The sequence below is a fragment of the Vidua macroura genome, chromosome 13, assembly GCF_024509145.1.
Source record: "Vidua macroura isolate BioBank_ID:100142 chromosome 13, ASM2450914v1, whole genome shotgun sequence".
NCBI classification, from domain to species: Eukaryota; Metazoa; Chordata; class Aves; order Passeriformes; family Viduidae; genus Vidua; species Vidua macroura.
Genome location: NC_071583.1, coordinates 14,162,765 through 14,190,727, shown reverse-complemented (window position 1 = coordinate 14,190,727; position 27,963 = coordinate 14,162,765). Strand labels below are relative to the sequence as shown.

General features: G+C 39.8%; 1 protein-coding gene across 2 annotated transcripts in view; it reads right to left on the bottom strand.

Moving 5' to 3' along the window:
• The window catches only part of DCP1A (decapping mRNA 1A), a 32,141-nt gene extending 5,320 nt beyond the window's left edge, over positions 1–26,821 (bottom strand). The window contains exons 1-9 of one of the 2 annotated variants that reach the window (XM_053989315.1): positions 26,682–26,821; positions 25,693–25,733; positions 23,754–23,881; positions 15,219–15,285; positions 10,651–10,789; positions 7,122–7,241; positions 3,095–3,850; positions 2,294–2,359; positions 81–299 (exon numbers count right to left, since the gene is read on the bottom strand). In XM_053989315.1, coding sequence (XP_053845290.1) covers positions 81–299; positions 2,294–2,359; positions 3,095–3,850; positions 7,122–7,241; positions 10,651–10,789; positions 15,219–15,285; positions 23,754–23,881; positions 25,693–25,733; positions 26,682–26,816 — 1,671 coding nt within the window. In that variant the 5' untranslated portion in view covers positions 26,817–26,821. The remainder of the gene's footprint in view (positions 1–80; positions 300–2,293; positions 2,360–3,094; positions 3,851–7,121; positions 7,242–10,650; positions 10,790–15,218; positions 15,286–23,753; positions 23,882–25,692; positions 25,734–26,681) is intronic. The other variant, XM_053989316.1, reaches the window with a different exon arrangement.
• Positions 26,822–27,963: the final 1,142 nt, after the last annotated feature.

The following is a 27,963-nucleotide window of genomic DNA, read 5'->3' as shown; positions in this document are numbered from 1 at the left end:
GGGGTACAGAATTTGTCAGTGCTGTCTTCTGTGCTTGGAACCCCATCCCTCAGAAACTCTGAGCTCTGTATAGACACTACCTTTATTAGATGTATCAGTGCTTCTTGAAGCTGAGACCTACTGAGAACAGTAGGAGGTGTAGTTTGAATTTCTGTTGGTCCAAGCGTTAAAGGCGAAGAAGAACTGGCTTTATTCTCCACTTCAGTAGCTTTTGTAGCTGACTGCTGAAACACACTTGGAGACAAGAGCACTGAAGGTGTTACTGTCGTTGTGGCTGTAACAAACTGTGGAGGTGCAACCTGTAAAAGAACAGAAAATTAATAAGCACCGTGTTCAGTAAGAATGAATGATGCTGTAAATGCTGGAGAGATATCCATAAAGAAAATGAAATAAATTGCAGCCACAGTTATTCAGACAGATATTGCTGAATAGCTGCTCTTAAGAAATATCTACCTATGAAGAATAGTATTAGTATCAATAGTACTTCTCATTTTCAAAGCTGAAGAGTAGCAGCCTTGAACATTCTTGTATGCAGATCCTTCCTACTCATGTGGTTGCTACCTTTCAGAATTTTTAGAACACATACAATGAAAGTTGAACTTTTCACTTAAGTAATCAAAGGAGCCTGTAGCTGTTTGCAAATTATTTTCTGTCAGAGTTTTCAGAAAGACCAGTCCTGCTTCCTGCACCCCACTTCTATGGTCTCCCACAGATAATTTAGTTCAAATTTGAAGTGCATCTCAAACATATTTAAAGAAACTGCTGAATTATAATTAAAGCATTGGAGTACACTGAAATATTCTCATTCTGTTTTTCCTTGGGGGGGATGTAAGATGGAAATATTTTGAGGACCATCTTCCACCTCATTGTTCCACAGGTCTGTCTCCATTTCATTACAAAAATGCACATACTGCCTTTACCACTTCTTCTTTTATACAGAAATTGCACATTTATAGGACTATTACATTTGCATCAACAAATAAACATCCTACTTGAGTAACTCTGACATCTCCTGATAACTGCAATTGTTACTCGGGCAGATAATCTGTGTCTTGTATCAGGCTTCCAGGACGACCAACGTGGTGAAAAAAAAAAAGAAAATAAATAAGCCAATCTCACTCCAAAGAAAAGCAACACTAAATGTGATTTGATATGTCAGCAGAAAGAATTCCCCTTGGATAATCAACAACCTTCAGAGGAAAAAGCCTTCCAAAGCCATCTAAAGTTTATGTGTATAAAATAACATCAACAACAGCAGAACTAGAAAATTGATTTTCTTGTAGTCAAAACTGTAAAGACTCACAGTGTGGGATTTCAGCTGAAGACAATGTGTTTAAACTGACAGTTTACTATACAACATGCACATGTTTCTTAAAATTCCCAAATTCATATAAAATGCTTTTAATTAGGTAATTATTTACTAACTAGGTCATGAACAGACTGTAGAGCTTATTTTATAGCAGCCCAGTAGCATTTTACTTCAAGTAGGGCCATTTTTTTGCCTACACAATCAGATCTGGGCATGCTACTAAAACTGCTCTCATGGAAAGCAAGTTAGACAAGAATGAGGCAAGAGATCTGAAAAAGGAGTGGGTGCATAAGGGAAAAGCAGAAATAAAATACAGGTGGTGTCCTAAAATGAATAGATAACAAAAAGGTAATTGAAACCAGTTCTTGAACACTTGACTATTATCAAGTTATTTTGTAATTACAATCTGAAACTTAAAATTGACATTATTTTAAACTGTTACCCAAGGCAGTTCTAGGAATCTTAAATCTGCTTTTAGCTGGTTAAAAGTTGCTATCACAAGTTTTGCAGTAGCAATTACTTGTTATTTTTTTTCTCCATCTTCAATTTTTTCTGCTTTGTATCTGTTCTTAAGATGCAAAGTATCTCAAGAAAACTGAGACACAGCAAGGCAAGGTTTGCATTTTAAGCCTCTGGGGTGCTTAAGGTTGGGCCAAGGCTAATAACCCTACTACAATATTATGGCATTAGTACTCCCTGCTTGCAACATAAAAAAAGCCAAACTCAAATGGTGCAAACTCAGCGCAGGGCTGCAAATCCAAAAATGTGTTTTCATTTCTGCATTAGAACCAACAGTAAGAGTGACTGTACAAGAGCAGTGCATTGACAGCAACTCCCCCTTCCTCCAGCACTGTTTCATAACAGCTCCTTCAATATGGTCAGTGAGCAGTGTCTATTTGAGATATCAACTGGTTTACTGCAGCTGGTTTTTTTTCCCCTAAGAAGACCCCTGAGACCAATTAGCACAGGTACTTATCCACTTACTTGACTTGCTTTAGACAAAGTTTTCGCCTGTGGAAATACTTCTGATTCCTTGTTTTGTTGTACAGTCTGAGTTAAGGGGAAAAAAAAAAGCAAAATTCACAGGTTACCATCCACAGCTCAGTTTCCAGAGGTGGTTCTCTGTTTTTAAGAAAGCCACAAAAATGCAAATTTCAAGGTTTTAGCTATCATTAGATCAATTTTGTTAAATTGATATAATCAATGGGAAGCTGGAAAAAGAGGAAATATCTGAATTTATGTTTTATGCTTTCAATATTATGGCAAACTTATAAAGCCATATCTCAATGGAGCCCACAGGTACCTGTAGAAAAAGTGGGTCAAAATTGAAGGAGTACAAAACACTCAAAGCAAAATAATCAGAAAAAGGAAATTGTTAATTGTATACTTTCAAATAATGAACAGGCTAGACTTCCATCACATCACCTCTCATCACAGTGCTCAGCCTGCAACCTTCCATCCCTTCTCAAATGCCAAGCTCTGAGCAGTACCTTTCTGACACAAGATTAAATCTTTAGGACTTATTCACCTACCAACAGCAGCAGTTTGAAAAACCTCTCCTCTAGAGACAGGCCTGTCACTGATAGCAGATGCTAATGATACAAAACTAATGGAACTGGATTCCTAACTTAGCCATCCAATCAATACCACACAGTGGAATTGTGTGGTATTGATTGAATTAATTGGAATTCATCATCTTCAAACAGCTAATATATAACAACACAGTTTTTAAGGGAAAAATACATGTAGTCTAAAGCTTCATGGATATCAAAGCCCACAGAATACCTGAAGGGGAGAGATTATCTTGCTGTTCAAGGCTGATGGCTTACTGTGAGATTCTTTGAAGCTTTCTGGTGTTGCAAGTTGGCCAACTGAGGCAGAGATGTTTGGTGTTAAGGGACTCTTAGTGAGAGACTGCTGTTGTGTTTGGTCATGCTGTGGGGTCAACCTGAGTTTCTGGAGAAGATCAACACTTGTATGAGATGCATTTGAGACAGTCCCTGTGTTTGCTGTAGTCAAGGGTGCTATGAGCTGGCTTTGGCCAGCCATTAGATTCTGTGGAGCGTGGTTCACTTCAGATGGTGGCTGATTCACCAGTGGGGATATGGGCTTGGCAGCCTGCTGCATAACTTGCATTATACTGTTGCTTTGTTTGAGGCCAGGAAGCATCTGAGCAGGGCCCGCTTCCATTGTCGAGGCTGAATTAAGAACAGGGCTTAAACGAACTGAATAGCTTGAAACATTTTTCAGATCAGGCTGGGAAACTGAAGCTGGAGGTATTATCATAGGTGTTAAACAGTCCTGCTGGCTGGCGCTGGGTTTAACGCTTGGACTTTCAGATTTCCCCAGGGATTGTTGCATTACTGGTGACTGGTCAAAGGAAAAAGGCAAAAGCAAACTGTGCTGCTCCCTGGCAGATCCATCTGTCTGCAGCTTCTCCATTCTCTCTGGATTGGGATATGGAGCTGCAGGCTGTTCCTTTTGGACAGAGGTTCCAAACAGTTCCTCCAAAGTCAGATGCTTCTGCCTTGACTGAAATGGCTAAAAAGAAGGGAAAAGAAGATTTTTCAGTTTAGAACTAGACACAGCACTGTGCAGCTCACAAAGTCTATTACAAATTCAAGGAAGTTAGGAGAGACAACTAGGTCAAATGCATATAAAACACAGTTTGGGTACCACAGGTGCCCTATTCATATGAATTTTGAAATTAATTTATGAGGAACATCCTGGCTATGTATGGCTTTTCCTTACGGCCATCTCAGGACAGTCTCTGCAGCAGTAGTCAGGAAGGGGGATGGCTATGGACTGGGTCAGGAACATGGCACCATCCATTAGCCCTAACTACACAAGGCACTTCAGGGAAGTGGAGACAAAAACATACATACTGAAAAAATCCTCACAGAATGTACAGAATTGGAAATAGTTAAATGCTCTAAAAATGGGAAAGGAACATAAAAACCAGAAGCTGCACAACTGATCTAGCAATAGATGCCTAGACAGTTTTCCTAGCCCTAGTGCAGTAGATGTCACAATAGGTAAGAGAATTTCTATAAACCTAAATATGTATCTCCTTGAAAAGTACATTACATGTACACAGTTACATCTACAAGTCCTTTAGTCTCTTCCAAGAAAATACATCTAGCCTACACCATTGATATTGTTAGAAAAATATAGTTTTAAGAATATCATATTTTGCTAAAAATATTTTAAAATGTGTTTCAGTAAAGAGAAAAGAAACAGCTATTAACACCAGTGATCTCAAAAAAATTTTTTTTAGGTTGCACAGGACCAGAAGTTATGTAAAACAGCTGGACTGAAATACAACATTCTGTTCAGAAGACTGAATGGCCTGAAGCACAATTCCAGTGTATTCTGATGGTATGTCTAAACAAAGATGCTACTTCACAATGACAACCACTGCACCATGACATTGCTCTGCTGGCTCTGATCCCTAGCACAGAGAACAGGACAGCACAGCAGCCAAGGCACAGCAGCACAGGTGCCACAAATAGCCCAACAAGAACCCCTTGAGCTTGAAGTCGCGCTGTCTTTTGCCCAGGTTACTCATCTCTACTGTCACTGTTATTCAATTTTAGCTAGTTAAAAGACTGGCATCCTTTCATTTGGGGCTGGGACATGCTATAGTTTATAAACCTTGTTAGTTATGCTAGGAATCTTTTCCTAGAAAGTTGTTCTTACTTTTTCCCACTGATCCTACTGATCTGGAGACCCATCCTTCAACCATAAAGATTCCATTAAGAGAAAAATCACTGTTCCAGATAATTTCAAACTCAGCTCTTCACTTCAGTATGATTAATTGACCAACCTTCCTTTATTAATACATTACAATAGTCAAGTAATAAACTGAAATCTCTACCATGCCCTGATCCAAGTCAGATTGAACAGTCTTAAACATCAAGTTACTTTCCAGCATGGAGTGTAGAACACCTCTTTTGCCTTGTCTGGTTGAGGTGTACTTTAAGCATTTCATCAGCTCTGTGTGTTTATGAAGATCTTTATCACAAGGGGCTGCATAAAGGCTACAAGATCACTTTATTTCATAGGAACAGAATGCTGCTGCTGCTCGGAGGGTTTCTCCAGAAATGATTTCAGATAAATTAAGCTTTATAGTCCCAGCTCTGCTTATTCATGGTTCAGTACCAGTGGTCTGGTTGTTTTGCAGACTGCTGGCACATAAGCATTTCATGACACAACTGTTCTTAATTTTGAATTGCCAAGATACAACACTTAACTACACAATATCATACAGAAGACATTTATTTTTATTCCCAAATGTGTGGTATCTTTAGCATGAGATGAAGTTAATCAACATGCAAGTGTGACATTTTGGAGAGAATTTAGCAATCTCACTGTACTTATCATATGCACACTATTTTTTTATTTTACTGGCCATCTGTTTTAATTAGACAAAAAAGTATATTTTTATAGTTGCAATGGAATGTTTTTCCAGTAGTCTCTCAGTTGTCTATGTTACTAAAAATGTGGCTCAGAACCAACGCATTTGAGATATATTTGAACCCAGTTAACTGGCTTTATAGAACTATCACTTATGTTACCCAATTATTTTTTTCCAATATCTCTGCAGCTATTATTTTAAATAGCTCAATAGAATCAAAAATATGAAATTTTACATGTTCTATAAATCAACTTTCCCTTTAATTACTTCAGAGCAATTTCTTAGAATCTTATCTTTTTTCTTTTTTAAAGTTTTTCCTTTACTAGTTAATTAATTCCTGTTCTGCAATTCCATGCACTGTCAGGTGGAGCATTTCAGCTGAAATGTTGCACAGTCTACATGGAATGACCCAAAAAAAATATGTGCTTTGAAAGCAAAGCCTCAGGCAGCCCTGGTGCCAGGTCTCCAGACATGGCATGCAGCAAACAGAGTTGGCTGCCAGGGGTCACTCCATCACTGACCCAAAAACAGAGGTGCTGCTCAGGGGCTGGAAGGGCTGTGATAGAAATAATCCCAGCAAACTCCCCACCCCTCATCTGAGTTACGACCCTACTCCTAAATCAGATTCCTGCTGCCCAGCCCCAGCTCTAACATGAAGTAGCAACTAGGATTACTCCTCCAAACTGTGTGTTTAATTACAAGTACTAAGTGCAAATTTGCCCACGTTTTCCTAGGGGATTTCACTTCTCAGGCACGGTGATTTACTGCATCAGAAGCACCCCAGTGAACCATGGCAGGGAGAGGAGTTTCCCATGGGGCATTTCCGAGGAGCACCAGCAGTGCCTGTCCGGTGCCCACTGGGTGGCACTGCAAGCAGGCCCACGGCACTTCCCTGTTACAGGCAATTCAGGTACTGCACAGTTTACTTAATTTTTTCTCTACATTTATCTCTACAAAGTCTTGTATCAAGCCCCAACTTCCTTGTGCAGGACCACAGCTGTGGCTCTGAAGCACAGGTAAACCTTCAGTAAATGTCTGAGAAAGAAAACCAGGGCTTGAGTTCCTGAGTGAAAGACCTGACCACCAGGCATGGTCATCTTCTCTTGCTTCCTGTCTCTCCAAGTCATCCCACACATTACCACAGACTGACTTCTTCCAGAAGCCAAGTGGGCCCATTTAAACGTGGATATTCACAGTAGTGTGAACATAGCCTCTTATTTTTTAAAATGCTAAGTCAAAAGACAGAATTTAGGCTCCTAAAAGTCTTCTCATTTGTTTAGCAATAATACACTGGGCAAACACTGAAGGCATCTTAAGAAAAAAATCAATTTTGGCACCAAAACAAAGTAGTAAATGAAAAAAAAAAACCCTCATTTAGGTTTGGATGAAACATACCTGCTCTTGCACTTGTAATGAAGGCTTCTGTTCTGAAGGCTCTGTGCTTTCTGGCTTTGGAGGATTTGAATTCTGTTGCATTCCAGAACTAGATATAATACTTAGGTCATTAATCTGATTCTGAGGAGGGGAAAAATGAAAGAAAAAAAGTTAATATAAACACATAAGTTTTAGTCTGTGTTTACCCCCTACAGAGTCCTGTTTACATGGCACTTGGGACAAACACAGATGATGTACAAAGCAGTGATTTTTGTAAAACACTGTGGAATTCACAAATCTTAGGAAATAAAAATCATAGCAAGACATCCACAATCTGGTATGCAGTCATAAAACTTTTACTCTTTGTTATTATAAAAAAAACAACAAGAAAATACAACTGATTTTATACTGTTTCACTACAAACAGAAATGATACATTAAAGAAAAGGTGGGCTTTTCACATCCTTTATCTGCATTGGCTGCTAACAGAGAAGTTTGCTACACTTCATTCAATCAGGAACCAAAACTAGAACTGCTTAGGAAAAAAAAATTCCTGTCAGAAAGCACTCTAAGTGGATGGAAAGACAGCTTGTCACTGACTTATTTCCACCAGTTTAACCAACCATGTACATTTATTTTCAGGAGTTAATTTGGTTTTCTGTGAACAAGACAAAACCAGGCAAGAAAGTTGCATTATAACACAAGTATGATTCAGATGGATAGATGGATTTGACTTTCATCTTAAATAAACATAAAAATAAACAAATACAGATCTTCTATTACCATTAAAATCACCAGTGGAAAAACCCAGACTGTAGAATAATCCAGCTTTCAATGGCTAAACTACACCTGATGCATATGATTGAGCTCAACCATTGGTATGACACATGGTGATTGCTCTGGTGTCTTACCCAAAGCAGTAAAATATAGGTTAAACTTTTTAGCAACGGATTAAAAAGCAATCTGAGCTTTATTCTTTTGTTTTCAAATTCTAACTGAAAGCAATAAGTACTAAATCAAACCTATACATTGTGATTTAAGAACAGAGGAAAGAAGCAGACCCTCACATTTCTGACTTTTAGCCACTAACTTGCAGGTCAAAACTCCTTGTGCCTGAAAGGCTGGAGGCCTTTTAGTTATAAAATCAGGAAAGGCAGAGTTTTCTTTTCACTAGAAGATAAGCTGCAGTATGTTTCCCTGCTCAAACTGAAATACAAACACAAAACCACACTATAAAAAGCATCCATTCACTTCATTAAAAAAAATAAATCTCAGAGTTCATTCATTTTCACATATGGGCTTGATGTAGTGTGTACTTGAAGGATTAAGCTGATTTGGAATCCTAGATTAAAGCACTCAGACCTTCATAAATCTCTTTTTCACTCCCTCTGCCCCCTTCTCATGCTGACACTCTGCCAATCTCATGTGGGCTGCACACAAGGATTATTGTATGATCCATCTGGAATGTACGAGCAGATAAGTACTTTCTGCTCCTAAATACAAATTCATGCATAATTACCAAGTGCCATAGAATTATTAAAAAAAAAAAAAATCAAGACAGGAAAGGTGTCTCAAGAAGCCATCTTCCAAACAAGTTGGTTACTTCACCACATAAACATTGGCACACATTGGCTACAAGAGCTCCAAAATTAATGTGCCAGGGGTTTGTTGCTAAAGCTGAGGTGGTCAACAGAACATTCTCCAAAGAAGTTTGCTCGAAATGTGAACAACATTGTTCAGTTCTGCTTTTCTGACAGCTGTACAGCACTACAATCACAGCAGGCTCTGATGGGATTACCATGAACAGGTTCATTTACGGTTCATGTACACACAAAAAGGAAATGAAATAATTATTCCAGTTTCCCTGGTGTTCTACAAATATCAAGAGACAAACACACACATATACAACAATAAGAAGAAATAAAGATACAAACCCCCCAATTTTAAAGTAGCTCTGCTGTAGCCCATGCCCTGCCTATTTCCCTGTTGTATTATTGACACCACAGATGTTGTCTGTCCATTAAAATATCTGCATCTGTTCCTGTTCATCAGAATTTTACTTGTCTATAGAGATTCATCCATGATGTTTAGGAACTTTGTTTCTAGCAAAAGCTTTTCAGTATTCTCATATGAAAAAGATCTGTAAATTAGAAGAGAAGCTGGAATATCCCAAGTCACCCAAGAGCCATGTGTTGGAAATGTGCATTATCCAAGAGTGCAAGGACAAAGAGGGAGAAAGGCTTCATCACACCCAGGAGGGCACTACCAAAGCAGTGCATTCCTATGGTATGGGTTTTTTCCCTTCTTTGCAAAAAGACTTCAATTTCTTCAAATCAGTCTAAATTGATACACCACTGAAAGATGAATCATGCAGGTTGTGATGTTTCCTTCTGCGATCTCACAAAAGCTGCTACCTGCACAATGCTGGCCTTCATACAGAGACACCTTCTCCCCACACAGCACTGACACATTCTGAATTAGTTGTTTTTAATCTGTATTTTAAAGCATTAAAAGAACATATGAGTGATTTGCAGAAATTAGTATCTAGCCTGGGTCAAAGATACTGTATTGATTATCACATTGCCCTGACCTCAATGTACATCAGACAGTGACAGGTTAAGTTGGCTCATACAAGGTTTAAACCACATGCTTACTCTTCTCTCCTCATCCCACACTGTATTGTAACTATCTAGATGCATCAATTCCAAGTACTCAAAGGAACTCTGCAGCACGGCAACTTGTGGAAGGAATCAAGCACTGTACAAATGTGCTCCCTCTTCTCCCAGCAGCACAGGCACAGAAGCCACACCGTGGTTCTGCAATGCAATACTCACACATTGCTTTACTATGGCACATTCATGTATTATTACTCTGGGGAAGAGGCGTGTTCAGAATCTCTGTTTCCATTTTTGGATCTCCCACACATTACCTTTATATTCACCCTGCATGTATGAATTTGGTTCTCATGACTATATAAAGTAATTCTTTCCTAAGAGAACTAACATTCCTCATTATGTAATCTTGTGAATTTAGCACTGGCAAAGGATAACAAGCTTTTCCTTCTGAGATGAATTATTTTATTAAATGGAGAAACACTAGACTGGACACAGGTAATAAACTGGACAACAGAAAGACAAAGGCACAGTATTGTTACACAGTCTACAGCTAATAAGAAATATGCTTCATAGAGCCTACAAATGAACTGAATGCCTCAGTCTCTACTACCTCAGTTCATCTTTTGAGACTAAGAGACAGATGCTGTTGGGCACAATTTTTATTTGCTATTCCCAGAGACAAGATTTTCTCACAGCAGGAGAAATCATTATAAAATTGGTCCATCCTGCTACACTTCAAGTTGGACCACATGATCAGGATTCAATCCATCTTGCCTGAAATCACAGAATGTTTCCCAGTACAGTGTTCCTGAGGGAGGGAACAACACATCACTCTGAAAACAAGGCTGCTGGAACTATTGCAGACACTGCCCACCCTTTAAACAAAGCACAGCTGATGTCTAAAAATTCGTTTCCAGAAAAGAGACATTTACTTACTCGTTCATATTCATCCTTGGCTTTACTAAGCATCTCTAAGATGTCAATGGGCCTGTTTTCATTGCAACCATTGGTCCTGCTGGGACTTTTTCTGTCCTGAGAAACTTGCTGTGATCTCTGAGCTTCTTGTTCAACCACTCTGTAAATGGAAAGGAGAAACAAGATTTAAAAATTTAACTAGAGTTAACATCTTGCAAAAAGCAGTAAAGAAAAAAGTACTCCCAGCACATTAACCCATTTTTCTGCCTGAATAAAAGCCCAACACATAGCTGACCAAAGTTACACAAGTTTTCATTTCCTACAAGGTTCATACAAGACAAATTGTCAAATGGTCTTTACAATATATCTCCCATTCACAGAGCACTGGTCTGTCTTTCTCAAAGTTTGCCTACAGTAAACACTACTCCTATAAAACTCTCATGTTTAGACATTCTTACAATGAAATATGTGGTTATCCAAGCATGTGATACACAAAAAGCACACGTTTTACACCATAGACTAAGATACAATTTTTACTCTTTACTTCCTAAGATGCATTTTTCCATATTTAGCCAAGTCAAGCCATGTCATTCAATAAAATCTATTACCAAGCAGTTCTAGTTTAGGATGAGGCCTACCATTATGCAACAAAGACAGTGGGAAAGAAGAGAGCGGGCTCGCACCAGATGTCTCTGGAATCAGTCTGCAAGAGGACTTCAGAGCAAGTTGCCCCTCACACCCCCACCTAAGGGTCTGGAAAGAACAGCAAACCATTTCCTCTTCAAGCTGCCCTGTAGTCTTTCCAATTACCTGCATTACCTCTGGCCTCTGGTGCCTATGGTTCATTCACCACTTCTACTCCACCCCTGCCTGCCTCAAGTATCCAAAACCTCCAATCTGAAGGATGGGCAAGAGATGCAATAAGCTGATGTGTACCTGGTCATTTCATTAATAAAAGTAAAAGCAGCATAATCCATATGCAGTTCACAAGATATACATGGCTGTGCAATGCGCTGAAGCTTATCCTCTTGAAATAAACACACACCAGCCTGTAATCCCCTCTTTTTTAAGCCTGCATTAATCAAATATGTTAAGGAAAAACAAGCACTGTAAACAGGGCAGAGCTCTGGAGCTGGCATGTCACTTGAGAACTCTCATGCTGTGGAACTGATGGCTGAGGGGGGAGCCAAGAGGTGCCATCACAACAATCACAGAAAGTGTCAATCATTCCAGCCTCCAATTTCTTTGGGTCAGTTCGGATTCAGGACAAGCTCTAGATTTTAAAGACTGTAATTATTTATATGTACCTCTATGTTTACATTTCTGAGGAAGAAATAGTTCAAGTTTTGGAAGTTTCTTCCCGGTTTTCTAGCTACCAAGCTTCTTTACGTCACTAGAGTTCAGCTGAAAAAGGGTTAGATTTGGATTTTAACAATTCAGTGTTGCTTTCACAATTTTTCATCATACAAGCTGGTTATTTAACCAGCTTCTGATTACTTCCAGCTTTCCCTATAAGCAGCAGTCACCTGGCAAGGTAACTCAAACAGGAAGGCCAATGTAACCCTGATAATTTCTGAGAACTGCAGCATGTCCTCGTTTGGTTGAAGCAGCTCAATACTCCACAAGTGTTTCTATGGTGACACCCTGAGAGAACATTTTGTTCTAGCACCTCACGTGGTCACCCAGTCCTGGCTTAGGACCTCTCTAAACTCAACTCCAAAACTAATGATGAGAAAGAGCAAGGTAAGAGAATCTGAATGTTTTGCTGAGATGTTAAGTGCCAGCAGAATTGTATAAGAGAAAAGAAACACTTCAGTTAAAGGGAAGATTCTGGGCAAAGTGAAATCACACATGGTGCCTGGCAGGCAAAGCAAAGGCTTCACTCTTGAGACTTTCCTTTTGCCTTAATTAGTTGGCCCAGAAGGTTTCAATAAAACATCCTCCCCTGAAAACAGTACTCATTGAGCTCACAGCAAAACACCTTCAAGGAATGAAGGCATTTCACAGAAATGTTTCATAAAAACTTCTGAAAAACAGTTCATAATATTTTTCTCTTGTTCATTATGAAGTGTTTGTTAACTTTTTAAAGTTTAAAATTTACTTTCTTTTTGAAGAATAACAAATTCTCTTCTCATCTAGGTAATTGTCTAATAGCTCAAACTCCATCTTCTGTCTTGTGCATGTTACATTTCAATGGTGGTGATGGAATATAATGTGAAACTGTACCCCCAGAACTCTGAGATTCTTTCCCAATTCCAGTCTGCTTCCTGTATCTCAGAAGCTACTTTGGGTCTGACTATTGAAACAGGGTAAAACAAGCTTATAAACTAAACTGAAAATAACCCCCCTACAAACTTACAGGTCAGAATTTTCTCAGTTTTCTCAAATATCTCAGTTTTCTCAAATATCTGAAGCCCTCCAGTTTCTGCCCTACTTCTTCTAGAAAGGCCATCCCTCAATCAATCATCTTAACTTGACACAAATTAATTGTTTCTGAAATCAGTAGTTTGATGACTCCCATGAAATGTTTTCATTTCAGAAAAATTCTAGAATTCTTAAAAAAAATCTGTAAATCAAATACCTAAATACCCTTCCTTGGGAGGGGGGGGAGTCAACTACTGCAAATCTGTACACTGAACATGCTCTGTGTGCAATCCAGGATTAAATCTTTTTTAAGCAAGGCCTGTTGTTTCTTTCCATTGTATGAGATAGTGGAAGAGGCACACATTCCTTCAGGGACACAGTAGCTGCTGTGACAGTTTGTTGAAGAATATCTGGAGTTACAGCATTGAAAATATACCTGGCACAACCTCACAGAAGGGCAGGGGGAGGGAGAGAATGTGAGAAGTGAAGTCTGTGATTACAAAGCCTAATATACTTTTCTTTTCAAAGATAAGCCACCAAAATACAAATGGATGGTCTGCAATCTTGTTAACTCAGTCTGGCACAATAAGGTCAAGTTAAATGCAGGGAAGAGAATGCAAATCTCCTTGAAACCTTTTATGGCAATGTTTTTGAAGTGCTGAAGTATTATAAAGGCAGCACTCTTTCCTATCAGTGATTAAGAAAAAGTCCACCTTAACAAAAGGGTGCAAATCCAAATTTCCACCCCAATGACAAAAAACTAGAGAACTGAACTAATACTCTTGGAAGAAAAAGTAAATATTGCAATCCAGCCAAAGGGGTCAATGTGCTTTATGGACTGCTGTGCCATGGCTAGATGGGTCTGTTACCTGATCACACTTTATTGCAGAAGTATCTTTACTGCAGAAGTATCTGCAGCCCATCATTTGTGCTACAGTGTGCAGACCAGTTCAAGTGGACTCAAGGTTTGCTATCTGAAAGTTAGATCTGCACTGCAGCTGTGTGTGACAGAATAAGAATATGGTAGAATTTGACAGGTTCAGCTCTCTCTCACACTTCAAACATTAACCTAATGGTTTTTGATTAGAAGAAAAAGCCATGTCCTTCTGATGCTCTGTTTATAAAGAGGAGAGGCAGTAGATATTTTGTTATTTGTTTTGGTAACAACATCCAAGAGTCAGTTTCACACAACTGTTTTCGTTAATCCTTAGATACAGACAAACCAAATAACAGCGAGAAGTCCAACATAACTAGGAAGAAAAAAATGGCAGTGGGAGATGGGGTTATCAGGATGAGAAAAAAGAAAAAGAATTTAGAAAGATATCTTGATACCAGTGCCTGTCATTTGTGTTGTCTCTCACTGCTTCTGTGCAAAAAGAATAATTAAAAAAAAAACACAACAAAGTAACCCACACCAAACCCCCTACACTAAGAAATTAGACTTCATCTTAAAATATCTACATTGTAACTAGTTTTCATATAATTAAATATTTCCACGTAATTAAATTGTGCAAGTCTTCAGGACGGCCTGACTGGCAAGCCCTGACATGCTGCTGAAGGCATGCAAGAGATAAGAGGGTTCAGGAAAACAGTGTGATAGCAAAGAGGAGCAAAGCTGAGAACGAGGGATGAGAAGATACCCTGGGTAGTACATCTACACTTGGCATTTTAGCAAGAGTAACTAGCAAAAAATCCAGAAATTAACAACACCAAGCTCTTATTATTTCACAGTTTTGCTTACTCTCCTAAAACCACTATAATTCTAGAAAATTCTACCTAATTCTCCTACTATTCTTTAATCTCTTCACTTTAGTCAGGAATAATACCTAAGCTTTTAAACATCCCAACAAACCACAAACTCCAAGGAAAAAAACAGCTCACCACAAAACAAGCAAAACCCCCCAACCATCGTTTATTTCATTACACTCTGCATTAGAAAATATTTTACCACTACCCCTATAAAAAACAGAATATAAAGTAATACACAGTGTGCATACTTGCTTTCTTTGGAGAATGCCAATACTTCAAGTCTTTTTTTTTAATCACTCAACTGAAAAATTTAATGCTGCAGTTTTTTAATAAACAAACCTGTAATTTTCATTAGTTAAAAAAACTTGTATGAGCAAGAATGTTGTATTCCTCCATTTTTAGGAGAGTGAGGAAAAAACCAGACACATTTAATAATCTCTAAAAGGCTTACAGAATAATAAGGCCCCAGTACTTACTTAGCCATGAGTTTTGCTATTCGATGACAGTCATTCTTGTCATAAAACCAAATACTGTAAATTGACACTAGAAAACAAGAAAGAAAAGCAAATGTAAGACAAAAAAAAATTAAATCAATAGCAAAAACCCAAGAGTTCATTAGATCTGCAACATACAAATTTCCATCAGTTTCTACTGAAATACTGTGTGTCACCACCTACTATTTATAAAGTAATCAGAAATAGGACATGTGCAAACATAAATACAACTTCAGTCAGATTAAATGGAAGAACTATAGAATCTTTATACTGTTTGTAAATAAAAGTGGCAGGAAAATGCTTTAACCAGCAGGTGCCTTCTCACTATAGTTGCAACCTCCTCTTTTGAATTGACATTATAATTTAAGCTAGGCCAAGGAATATCCATTTAAAAAAAACCACTGTTTTTAAAATTTGTCAAATTCAAAGACCAACATTAACATTTGAATTATAGCACGACAGTTCAGTCAGAGCCTCTCTGGAAGGTTCCCTCTCCAGAAGGAAGCAGTACCAAAGCTCCCATCACACAGTCACATTCATGGAACAGCTTAAAACTACACTCATAGTGACCCCTGCTCTCTGAAGGTATCAAGGACAAAGCAATGAGAGCAAAATGCTCCAAGCAAAAGGGTTTCAGCTCAGCAAGACAGCCTCATCCTGGCTTTCAAAATAAGTAAAATTCCACTGAAAGTTTGCAGAGCTGGAGTTTGACCACTGAGCCTCCATCAGAGGGAGAAACTTTGTCAGGAGTGCCATGAGCTGCTCCTTCCCCAGCAATGCTCCCAAGGGTCTTTTACCCACACAGCAGCTCCTCTCCCCACTGCCCCCAGCTGCACCAACACCACAAAACTCCACAACTCTTCAGAATTGTATTGAATCCAGCCCACAATGCAGGTTATTTTAAATCTTAGGTCACCTATGAAGTTTGTCAATGCATAAAGTGCTAGAACATCAAAAGCAATTGGATGCTTTACACATTAAAGCAATACCATTAAAGTATTTTAATTTCTGAAAAAATGCTTTCAAGCCTTTTAAAACTCATCTTTATACTGCAGTTCATGGCAATAATTTTATGTAGCTGAAATCACGGATAATAAATACACTTAAAGTGAAGGAAAGGACTGTTTAAAAAAATTACACAACCGTTTCCCATTAGAGGTGGATTTTTATTTCACAGTGAAATCCTTTTTCTTTCTTGACTTACTTTTTTTACTCCAGAAAATACTCAAAAACCTCAAATAAAGCCCACTCAAAATAATGTCAAATCATGGCAAAGAGGGCAATTATTTACCAAGCTTTTTCTGGCCCTTCAACTTATTCCAGGTGTACAGTGTTGGGCCAAAATCCTCAAGAAGTCAGATACACATCTCATTTCCAGAAGAATATCCTATGACAAGCTGAAATTATTGACTTTTCTTTCTTTTATTAAATAACAGCTGTATTAATTTGGGTGCTTGTTTTTTTAGAGATTCCAGCTTAAGAAATAGATAACAAACCTTTTCAAGTCATAAACAAAAAAATCAACGAACAAAAGACATAAGCCACTAAAAAAAGCATTTCATACATGTAGCCAGTGCTTATGAAGTTCTTCTATTAAACTTTGCAGTTTATGACAACTGGATTTCCTGCTGCATAGAAACCTACAAAATTTCCAGTTTGTTACATGACTAAAGAAGTAGCTCATATTTTAGCACTGAAGAAAAGCTCTTCCTCTTCCCTGACTTCATTAACAGACAAACTGCCAAGAGGAGAAAGCTGCTTCAAAAGCATACTTGCTGAAGAAATGAAGATATGGAACTTTTCACAGTATTTAAATGGGACAAATGATAAAAGTCACAATGCTGCCAGAAACAGGCCTAGATAAGACCACAAGTAGATCCAAATCTCAAGTTTGGTGTAGAGTATGAGGCTTTTTTCCACTTTGTACTACTGGCAAGCAATCACAGGGAGTCACTGCAAAACAATTTTACACAGTATTATGAAGCTGCAAAGCAGATTACAAAAGAACTCGGGCATTAATGTAGGTACAGTCCAACAGGCTGGAATGTTTACCTTCCTCCTTCCAAGAGCCCTCCTGTACTGCCAGTTCAGCTCCCTTCCCTAGAAGTGTGTGTATGTGAATAGCATTACTATTACTATTTAATATATATTTTCCTATATACTGTACTTCTTTCCATGCATGCAGCTTCAATTAAGAACATCCTTATAGCAAAGACAGAGTTGGTTCTTATCAGCTCTTTTTAAATATTTTTTGCTATACCCAGCATAAATATTAGCTGAACATTCCTATGTCTGATGGCACCTTTCTACTGCAGTTCTTGCAAGAGTTTCACCCAACAGAAGCCACGGAATTTTTCCATCCAGCTTTTCTACACTGAATGCTGGGCAGCATCTTTAGCAATCAAATAGCAGTAGTTTATAATCATCAGCAGCAATTCTTTCAGTAGGATTCACACTGCATTTTGACACCCCTGGAATAATGAGTAACCCACACCACAGACAAATCAGGTTTCCTAAAACTAAAAGAAGTCATCCATTTTCATAATCTATGTTCTTCTCTGACATACATAATTTTTTGTTAGAAACACTGACCTATAAATAGTTATCTGAACACATAACACTCAACTTCCCTCCAAACTTGTCTGGATCAATCCTTAAAACCTGATTAAAACTGAAATGGGAAACCAAAGAGCTTTTGAGAGAACAGAAGGATTATGGAAGACTTCCTGCTCAAGTCTAACAACTGAATAATACCAAAAGGAAGGTCTTGGACTCTTCTATAATCTGGATTAAGAGTAGGAATAGCCAAGTGCCACTGCAAGACAGAAGCCTCATCCTTGGCAACATAAAATGAAGCTGCATTCCCAAATTGTAGTTTCACTTCAGCTCTCATTTTAAGGAAGCAGCAAGAGGCAGTGTCCCCACCCTCACATTCCCACAACTTTGTTAACCCATTGTACCCCAAGGGGCCCCTCTCCCTTGTGTCAACTGGGTACATTTTAGTCTAGACCAGATCCTTGATCCCATTTCTGCATCAGCTTCACAAAAGGCCATAAGAGAGCACAAACAAGAAGCTTGGGACACACAGGAAGGGAAAACTTAGAATGGAACTGTGTGCCAGAGGAAGTGCACATGGACTCATCAGCACTGCCAGTTTCAGCAATTCCAGACACTGTCACTCCCTTCCCCCAGGCAGTTTAGCCATTTGTACAAATACATCCTCAACTCATTCAAAGAGATGATTTGTTTAAAACTTCCCTTAACTATCTGAAGAGCTGGTAGAAGGGAGAGACAAGTTTTAATTTACAGGTCCAATTTAGATGTTGCCATACAATGAAGCAGAACAACTCGAAGTGGAATTTTTCAAACTCTTGAAAGAAAGGGACTCGTATTTTGAAACTCCTCCTACAATGTAACCATGGAAAACAGACTGATCTCACTTCCATAGAGAAAAGCACATATATGCATCATTTTACACCTCAAATAGAGTTTAAGGCAAAATGACATAAAGCTCTCTCTCTCTCTCAAAGCTCATATTTCCTCTAGTAGCAATATCAGCTGAAATGCCACCTCTCCTCAGTCAGTCAGCTCTGTATCACTGACATGCTTCATATTTATTTCCTACATGTAGATATTAGCCTGCCATATAGACTTACAAACCATTAGAATGAATGGGCAAAGTTCCTCCCTTTCCTATTGTTTTCAATACCTAAAGGCATTTCACAAGTACATCACACAGCACAATCCCACAAGCAGGAGCATGGAGTAATTCAGCAGGTGCCAAGCAGCACCCAAGCTCAGGAACACTTTAACTGCCACCTGAGTATTACATGGAGGGAAAGGGATTTCTTCTTTGCAAACCGAACCACAGAAGAAAACCTCTTGCAGTTAAGAATGCCATCTTTCAGGTCAAACAAAGTATTTTTAGAACTCCTTTACAGTTTTCAATCATCTCCTCCCCTCCCCCCCAGCTTGCATTGCTTCTTCTGCCATGAAGATATGAAGAAAAGGCTCCTTTCTTATCTCACACTAAACCATTGGGTTAATGTGCTTGCTGGAGAGCCAGGAAGCCTCAGCAATCACAGAGATATGTTACACTTAATGGAACATGTGTGATAACAAGAGACTTTCCTTACCAGCTTTGAAACCAGTCAGGAGCTCTTTGAAACACTTCTAATGCAACTCATTTCACTTTTGCTGTTCAGGATACAAGTTGTTTTCATCAATAATACAACAAGCCCAGAAGACAGCACTTTGTAACTGAGTTTTCCACTTATATGCATAAATCTCTACAAAATCCATTATTTTTGTATTACTAACTCTAACCTTGGACAGGAGTAAGAAGCAAGGAAAAAAACTCACCACCACAAACAAGAACCCCACAACAAACAAGGACCATTTATTTTAATACACAACTTTTATTCTAAATATCTGTCTTTTCTACACCATGGAAATCAGCCTGCCTGACCTCCCAAGTGAACTGGCTTGGATTAAAAACCCTTTTCATCAAGACCAACACCACCGATACAAAGGAAAAGTTATAAATGAGAAAGGCTCAGAAGAATCTTTCCTGCAGACTTTAGGAGGTAAGTTCACCAGTGCTTAAAACTTTGACTAATTTTCCTCAATTATTAAGCAAACTCTTAACTAACAGCTCCAGATTCTCACATTACAGGTTGAAAGGAATTACTGAACTCCAGACTAGACTGTTATTACTGTTACTGGCTGAATTGTATGCATTTTTTAAAAGAGAGTTTAACATGCTTTCCACAAAACACAGACAAGAAAAAACAAGCTTACATTAATTAAAAAAAAAAAAAAAAGTCAATGGGATTCAGTATTTAATGAAGAAATAATCTGAGTTCTGTAAAGAATGTGCATGTGTCCAGAGGGAGAGTTCATCAAGGATCAAATATACCTGGCAATACCTATTCCAGACTAAGAAATAATAAAGGGCACATTAAGTATGATCTCAAAATTTTTACCTTTTAAGAGTAATTCTAAATTTAAAATATGTTCCAGTAAGTCAAACAATCTCTTTTCAATTTGGCAATTTCTTGATCTGTTCATGTTTGGTGATATCTGCTTTCCTTAATTCTTTATAACAGTGAAAACAAGAATACCTTTTTTCTATTTACCACTGCAAGTGGTATAATGTCTCACAGTTTCTTAGTCACACTCTTATCATCTTTGCATGCCCCACAAAGAAATGGTGTAAGTTTTGGGGCAGTGTTATGTCCAACTTTTCAGGTTTGGCATTCTTTTAGGGCTGGAAACACATTATGTACCCAGAACAATTTTGAGAACAAAAATTCTGGAGTGAGGAAAGATTTCCCCATTAAAAGATGAAATATGAAAGAGGTAGGATTGGGATGTGGGGGGGGAATCTCACAGAAAAATGAATGACAAATTGACCCAAGTGTTTTCCATTGCGCTCAGAGAACAGCAAAAGGCAGATATAAAAAAGGTACTGTATCTGCTCTCCTTCCACAATGCCCATGAAAGTTTCCTTCATCCCCCACCCTGCAAAAATGGGAGGATTCCCCCCAAGAGCTGTGAAAATCAGTAATTTCCCATAAGAATAAAATGTCAATTACCCAGTCTTGGTCTGAGAGTATGAAAATGCCTCTGTGCAATTGGATAAAATATCTCATGTCTACAGCTTAAGAAAGTAAGTTCTGACATGCAGCAAACCAACAATTCCTTTGTATAGTAGGAGTGCTTGAAGAAATCAAACTACAAAAGAACAGTAAAACCCCACCAAAATATAATGATCTAGTATGACAGGCAAATCATTCTTACAGCCTCCAGCCAAGCAAAAACAATGTTTGCAGTCTGCTTGCAAAGTTCCTCACAAAAGTCATTAGCAGCTCTGCACAGACCAGAGTAGGTTACTCGCTGTCTCAGAACTGCTCTTTGCTGCTCAAGACAGAAATGCCAGAGGTTTGATCTGCTGCACAGAACAGACTTGGCCTCATTTTTAGCCACAACAGAATCCCAGAACAAAGTGAAAACATGAAGTTTGTAAAACAGTAATACCACATTGAATATAAATATTGTTGACATGGAACCTTCCCCAAATGCATGGTGACATAACTTCGCTTTGATCATCTTCTAGTGTTTCTACCATGCCCTGGTGAAGCACAAATCTCTGTTTGTTACTGATCCTGTAACAATGTAACTACAGAGGCAGAAAGTACCTGCTTGTCTCTGCCAAACAGCACTATTAACATGATTTTAGGTTTTTACTGGATAGTCTGAGCCATTGCCCATCTGTAAGCTAAGGAAACAGAATCAGCAGTTCAATCACTCATAGAGGGTTTACTCATACAGGGTTTCTAATGGTGACAGAAGATTTCTTCAAGGACACAGTAAAAGCCACTTTACAAGACACAGGGCTGTGTAAGAGGAAGCTTTTCCTTACACAAACGAGCAGTCCATCCTCTTTCACTCATTAAGGGATCTCAGAAGAACTTCACCTTAAGCCATTAGAGACACGCAACATTAAGCCCTTGGAAATACACATTACAGTAACCACTGGCTTAAACCTCTGATTTGAATTAGTTCCAAAAATGAAAAGGTTTTTCATGCCAGCAGGCAACTGCATGGAAGTGGAGATCCTTCTGCATGAAGAGAACTTGAAAAGAATCTCCTGATCTACCCAGACAAACAAAACACACACGTGTTGAAATTTGTCTGCAAATCCAAATTTGCCTGCAAATTCACAAATACTGTGCAAATAAAGGCAAACAGCTTTAACATAATGTGTTTTCTAACTCTTTCAGAGGACAGAAAATTTGGAAAACCTTATGTAAGGAAAATAATCCAAAACAAAACAACTTAAATCAAAATGTAAGTGGTGAGTGGTATGGAAATAAGGAATAAAAAGATTAGATGCCATTTTCAATGCTTTTAAGCTTATATTTGAACAAAGTGAACACTCTCAGAGGGCACGAAAACTCATTTGCAGTTTATTTGTGGCACCTGAGAAAATAACTCATGACATAGTAACTGCATTGGACATCTTCCATCTGCAATCACTGGAGACAGGATGGGGTAATGAAAGAAAGGATAGTTTCTGACCAAAGTCTTTTAAAATGTCAATGGCAAAGAAAAAATAAGAAAAAAAATACTCCTGATTACTTCAGAATGCAATTCCTACATGCAGTCTGTAATTTTTTCCTTGTTGACCTTTGTATGAATTCCTCCCTTCCTTGTACTATTCTGTCTCATCTCTATCCTAAACCCATGAGCCTCCCATAGATCTTACACACTAGTTTCCCACAGGAAAAGGAGAGCTTTTATCAAGGAAAACAACTGGCTTCAGGGGTTTCTAATGAACTCACACACAGCCTATACCTTTTCTGATTACAACTACCTGAAAGGAGGCTGTAGCAAGGTGGTGCTCGGTCTCTTCTCCCAACTAAGAAGTAATAGGACACAAGTAAATGGCCTCAAGTTGTGCCACTGGAGGTTTAGATTGGGTATTAGGAAAAGTTTCTTCATGGAAAGGATTGTCAAGCCCTGGCAGTGCCCAGGGCAGAGGTGGAGCCACCATCCCTGGAAGTGTTTAAAGGCTGTGTAGATGTGGCACTGAGGGACGTGGGTTAGTGGTGGACTGTGCAGTGCTGGGTTAATGGTTTGGTGTGATGATCTTACAGGTGTTTTCCAACCTAAATGATTCTGTGATTCCTTCCCTGAATGATCCTCTAGTCACTGTCACACACACCATGGTGATTCCACAGCAGCTCCTGTTTCCTTATACCATCAGCAGTCCCAACAAATGAATCAACTTCTTGCTTTCCTTATGTCACCAACCTCAGAGCTGCAATTCTTTCCTGACACCTTAAGGTCCATCCTATTCCTACCACCTCCATCTACAGCTCCTCTTCTTTGCAAACCAAGCAATCTGCTTAAACACTCAACTCAGTACAGTACTTTCCCCAGCTTGTTGCCAGTCTCTTCCCTAACCTCCTACACTTTTCAACTTACTGACCAGTTTTGACTTTTTCCTCTTCGTGACACTTACAGAAGGAAGATTGCTAAGATTATGAAACAGAGGAGGCCATCTGCCTTGGGCTGTTCTTTGCCACCAGGATGGAATCTATCCTGCTTTTTACAGATCCCAGAGGCCTTCCAAGGGGAAAAAAGGAAGGGAACATTTGACTGGTCTATTAGGTACACCAAAGCACAGCCAAAGCAGTGTTCCCATCAAGGGGACGTTCTGATGGAGGAGGGGGATAGGTTTAATCTAAACCTATCAGATCATTAATTAAAGACCAGAGCAATATTGCACTTTGGTGGTATATTTGCTTTTCACTGAAAGCAGCAGTGATGACAATATAATAGGAAAGCTATTTAGTTAAATTTAGCATTGTAGACAGAAAACATCATCAGATATTTCACTGGAACCTGCCCCATTACATTATATTTGAAACAGACATCACAGTAATCAGAAGTGATCTAGGTTATAAAACTGAACCTGAAGTTTATTTGATTAGAGAAAGTTATACTCACAGCTGGCATTTCTGTAGAGAAGAAAAGGTTCATGGAGCTGAAACTCCAAATCTTTGTTTACTGGCTCAACAAGGTTGTGCATATTCAGTCGATTCACTATTGTAAAACCATGGTAAGGAGAAGCTGACCTATTGTGTCAATTGAAACAAAACCAAGGATTAATATCTTCATCAACAAAAGTAATTTTCTGAAACCAAGTTATGAATTTATCTTCAAATTTCCACTGCTTTATTATGTGAAGCTTTAGCAGTCCTGCAGCTCTCACAGTTGTTTTTCTATGCCATTTCTTGGCATGCCACCTAATTTCAATTTCAAACTACACTTACCTCAAAGCAGGATTAGGATTAACATTACAGTTCTACATTGTTAAACTGCTGAATCAAAGATATGCTTATGAAAAATCTAATAAAAAAAACTAGGGCAGGTCCACCACTAAAATGCAAATGTATTCAATACTTGATATAAGATCGTTTTGAGGCATTTCAGAATTTTTTTATTAGAGGAGAAAAACCCAACCACTTATACAGCACCATTACCTTACTGTAAATAGACATGACAATAAAATAAGAGCTGCTGTCTTTTAAATAGCATAAATTAATAGCATAAATTCCCACTTACAGGGGGAAGCATAAACAGTAATTTCTTCCTAAAGGGAGTCTCTGCAAATAAGGACTTACCCATTATCCTGAAAGTAAATTATTCAGAATTGTATTGCTCAGTGAAACAATTTTTATTTATCTATATTTTTTTCTGGACACCAAGTGGAAAAAGAAAACACTGAGCAAGCATTGAAAGTTCAAGATAGTTTTAGATCTGTTTTTTCTTGCTGCATGAATGTCCTGTCAGCACTCAACTGTGCCTGTAAAATGGTGTATAATCAACAACAATGAAGGCAGACTAAAAATCAGACACAATTAGATGGTAAATATAAAGATTTCTGTAACACTGTGGCAACCTTTACCGAATGATTGACAACAAAAATCTGTCAAGAGCTTCCAAGGACAGGGTAAACAACCATTACCATCACAAGTGAGTCTCTTACTGCACCTCACAGAACTTGTTTGAAATCATCAGCTAGTGACACAAAGCTTTTGCTTTCGTTTTTGTTTTGGGGTTTTTTTAAGTAAATTTAGTTCACTTTCTTACACTAAGTATTTCCAAGCTGGGAGCTGAAGTAACAGGAACTGGTTACTCAAATCCCTACACAGTACCAGGATAAAATATTGTAACAACCAAACTAAGACAGTCTGCTTCAGGATGGCTTAAGTCTACATTATTTCTATTTCTTACCTTCAACAAAGTGTTATTTTATTTAGATTTTTTAATTTGCCTGTAATTTAAAACTTGAACTTATGATTTGATTTTCTGTGCTGGTTCTCCTCCTCACCCCTTTTACCTGTGCTACAGAACTGGAAATTTCTTCCATGGTTTTGAGAGGAAATCAAACAACTCCCAAACCCAGACACGACAAGATCTCCAGCTTTTGGGCAACTTCATCCATTTACAAAAAATATACGACATATTCCACGAGTAATTTAAAACCCATTATTTAATTTCTCATCTCCATTGTTTTCATAATCAGCTTCATGGATTTTAGGAGACAAAAGGAGACTTGGCATTAAACAAACTCAATGCACTAACAAATGCTATTGGATTAATAAAATAAGCTCAATAAACTAGTTTTTGATGTGGGTACATAGGTAGCATTCAAGTTTTATGCTTTCTCAGCAATACTTTTAGGGGCTTTTGACAGAGTTATTCACCCATGCACAGAATTTATTCTTTTTGAATGAGTACACAGCAGTTAACATCTGGACAAACAAAAAATGATGAGTATGAAAGCTCTGCAGGAAGCCATCTGCAGCTTGTTTTCTTAAGGAAAGAAAACAAACACCACCACCCCCTCCTCTAAAAAAAACCAACCCAAACCAACTCTTACCTTTTATACACAAATAAGGTCCCTTCTATGTCGGTTTTCTCCTACAAAAGACAACAAATGCACTTCAGGGATGTGCTTGTTCACACAGGTAGGTTTTGTACAGTGTTTTAATTACACACTTACAATATCCTTATCTTTCCATAAGGTTTGACATCACAGGTCTAAAACTATGCTCTTCTATTTTCATAAATTTCCAAATTTTTTTTTTTTTTTAAAGATTAGGAAGTTAAACCCACTTCCAAAAGACTTTGCTCACTCTCTCTATTTGCCGATGTGATACACACACAATGCTCCACAACCATCCCCTGCTGAGCAGACTCCAAATATCGGGGAGGTTGTGTTCCAGTTCTACTCCAAGGACAGCAACAACAGCACAGCACGGTAGGACTGTGGGCCATGGCTCTGTGTCAGCCTCCAGCTTCCAGAGCAACCCTCAGCACGGGCGTGTGCGAGGAGAGCTGCTGCAGCTCCAGGGCTGCACGTGAAGCTCCCCATATTCCCATTCTTATGGCTCTGCGATGGACCCGGCGGTCACGCCAAAACTGTGCTTTAATGCAATGATGAACACTCACATCTCTTAAATCCCTCTCTTCCCGAAATAGGGCTCTGTGCAACAGGCGCGAGCGACAACAACAAAGTACGATGAAAAAAGAGAAAAAGTCAATGGCCACCAGCAGCCAAAGCGCCCTCCAGCCCCAGCGCTGCCCCGGTCCGAGGGGGAACGGCGCCGCCTCCCCGAGCGCACACACGGCCTCGCCTCTCCCTCTTCCTCCTCTCTTTATTCCACCTTCTCCTCCTCTTCCTCTCCTCTCCCTCTCGCCTTCTCTCTTCGTCTCCTTCTCTCTCCTCTCCCCCAGCACAAGAGGGGGGAACGCGCCCAAACCCCAAACTCCCCCTGGGTTTGGCCCCCGCGCGGGCCCCGTGCGGGCGCGCCGGGCCAGGCGGCTGCCGGGGCGCGGGCACGGCCGGGCCCGCCCCGCCGGACTCACCCACTCGTTGTCCTTGGGGCTGAAGCTGTAGAGCGCGACCTGGCCGGTCACGTCGGCGATGCCGGTGATGAAGGGGTCGTGCCGCCGCAGGGCCGCCAGGCTCATCTCCTGCCCCGCTCTGCCCGCCGCCTCCATCTTGGATCCGGGCAGCCCCGCCCGCGGAACGGCAACAGCCGCGCCGGTGCAGCGGCGCGCCCGGCCCCGCCGCCGGCCGGAGCGCCCGGCCCGCGCCTGCAGTTCCGCCCGCCGGCCAGGGCCCACGCCCCGCCCCGCCGGGCCCTTCCCGGGCCCCTCGCCTCAATTCGGGACAGCGGCCCCTTCCCGGGTCCTTCCCGGGCCCCTCGCCTCAATTCGGGACAGCGGTTCCTTCCCGGGCCCCTCGCCTCAATTCGGGACAGCGGCCTCTTCCCGGGTCCTTCCCGGGCCCCTCGCCTCAACTCGGGCCCGCGGCCCCTTCCCGGGTCGCCGCTCCCCCTCGCAGCTCCGGGGACTGAGCGCTTGCAGGGCCGTGGGCCCTCGGCGGAGCCCCGGGCCGGGGGCCTTGGGCAGGGCCGCGCCGCCGCCGACACGCGTGGGCAGGGCTGAGGGCTGGCCCTCGCATCTTGTTTTTATTTATTTACCCCGTTAGTAATCCACAGGCTCCGGAGTTTACTGCAGGCTGCCTTGTGAAGCGGGTCACAGGCTCAGGAGTAATCTTTCAGCACTTGGAGGGCGATGCTCTTTGCTCCCGTGTCTGTCATTTTCTGCTGTATCGGTATTTCACAGTCTGCAGTGGGATATGGAATTTTCACTATTTTAGAACATTTTGGAGATTAAGTATTTCTTTCAGGTATAGTAAACACCCACAGATACGTTTCTCAGGTAAAGTGAAGGTGCATAGGACAGAAAACTGTCATATGTAGAGTGCTGTGTAGTACTACCTACATTTGCTGAAACAAGAACAAAGTAACATGCAGTGCACTGAGCTTTTTCCTGCAGCTTTTTCAATTACCGGTGATTTTAGGAACAGGAAAGTATAGAATATTCATCAGGACCAATGCATGAGTTACGTCCAAGATAAGATCACTTAGGTTCAAGTATCTCTGTAGCATTTTGTGCAATCTGACAGGAAAAAAAAAAAAAAGTTTGTAAATTTCTAAACAAAATCTTATTTATGGCAAGCTCCTGACCCTCATGAGAATTTCAAGAATGTGTGCTATGCTCTGTATTATCACATGTCATGTTCTTTGTTGCAGGTGGACAAACTTCTGATACAAACTTTTAATACAGCTTTACAGGACAG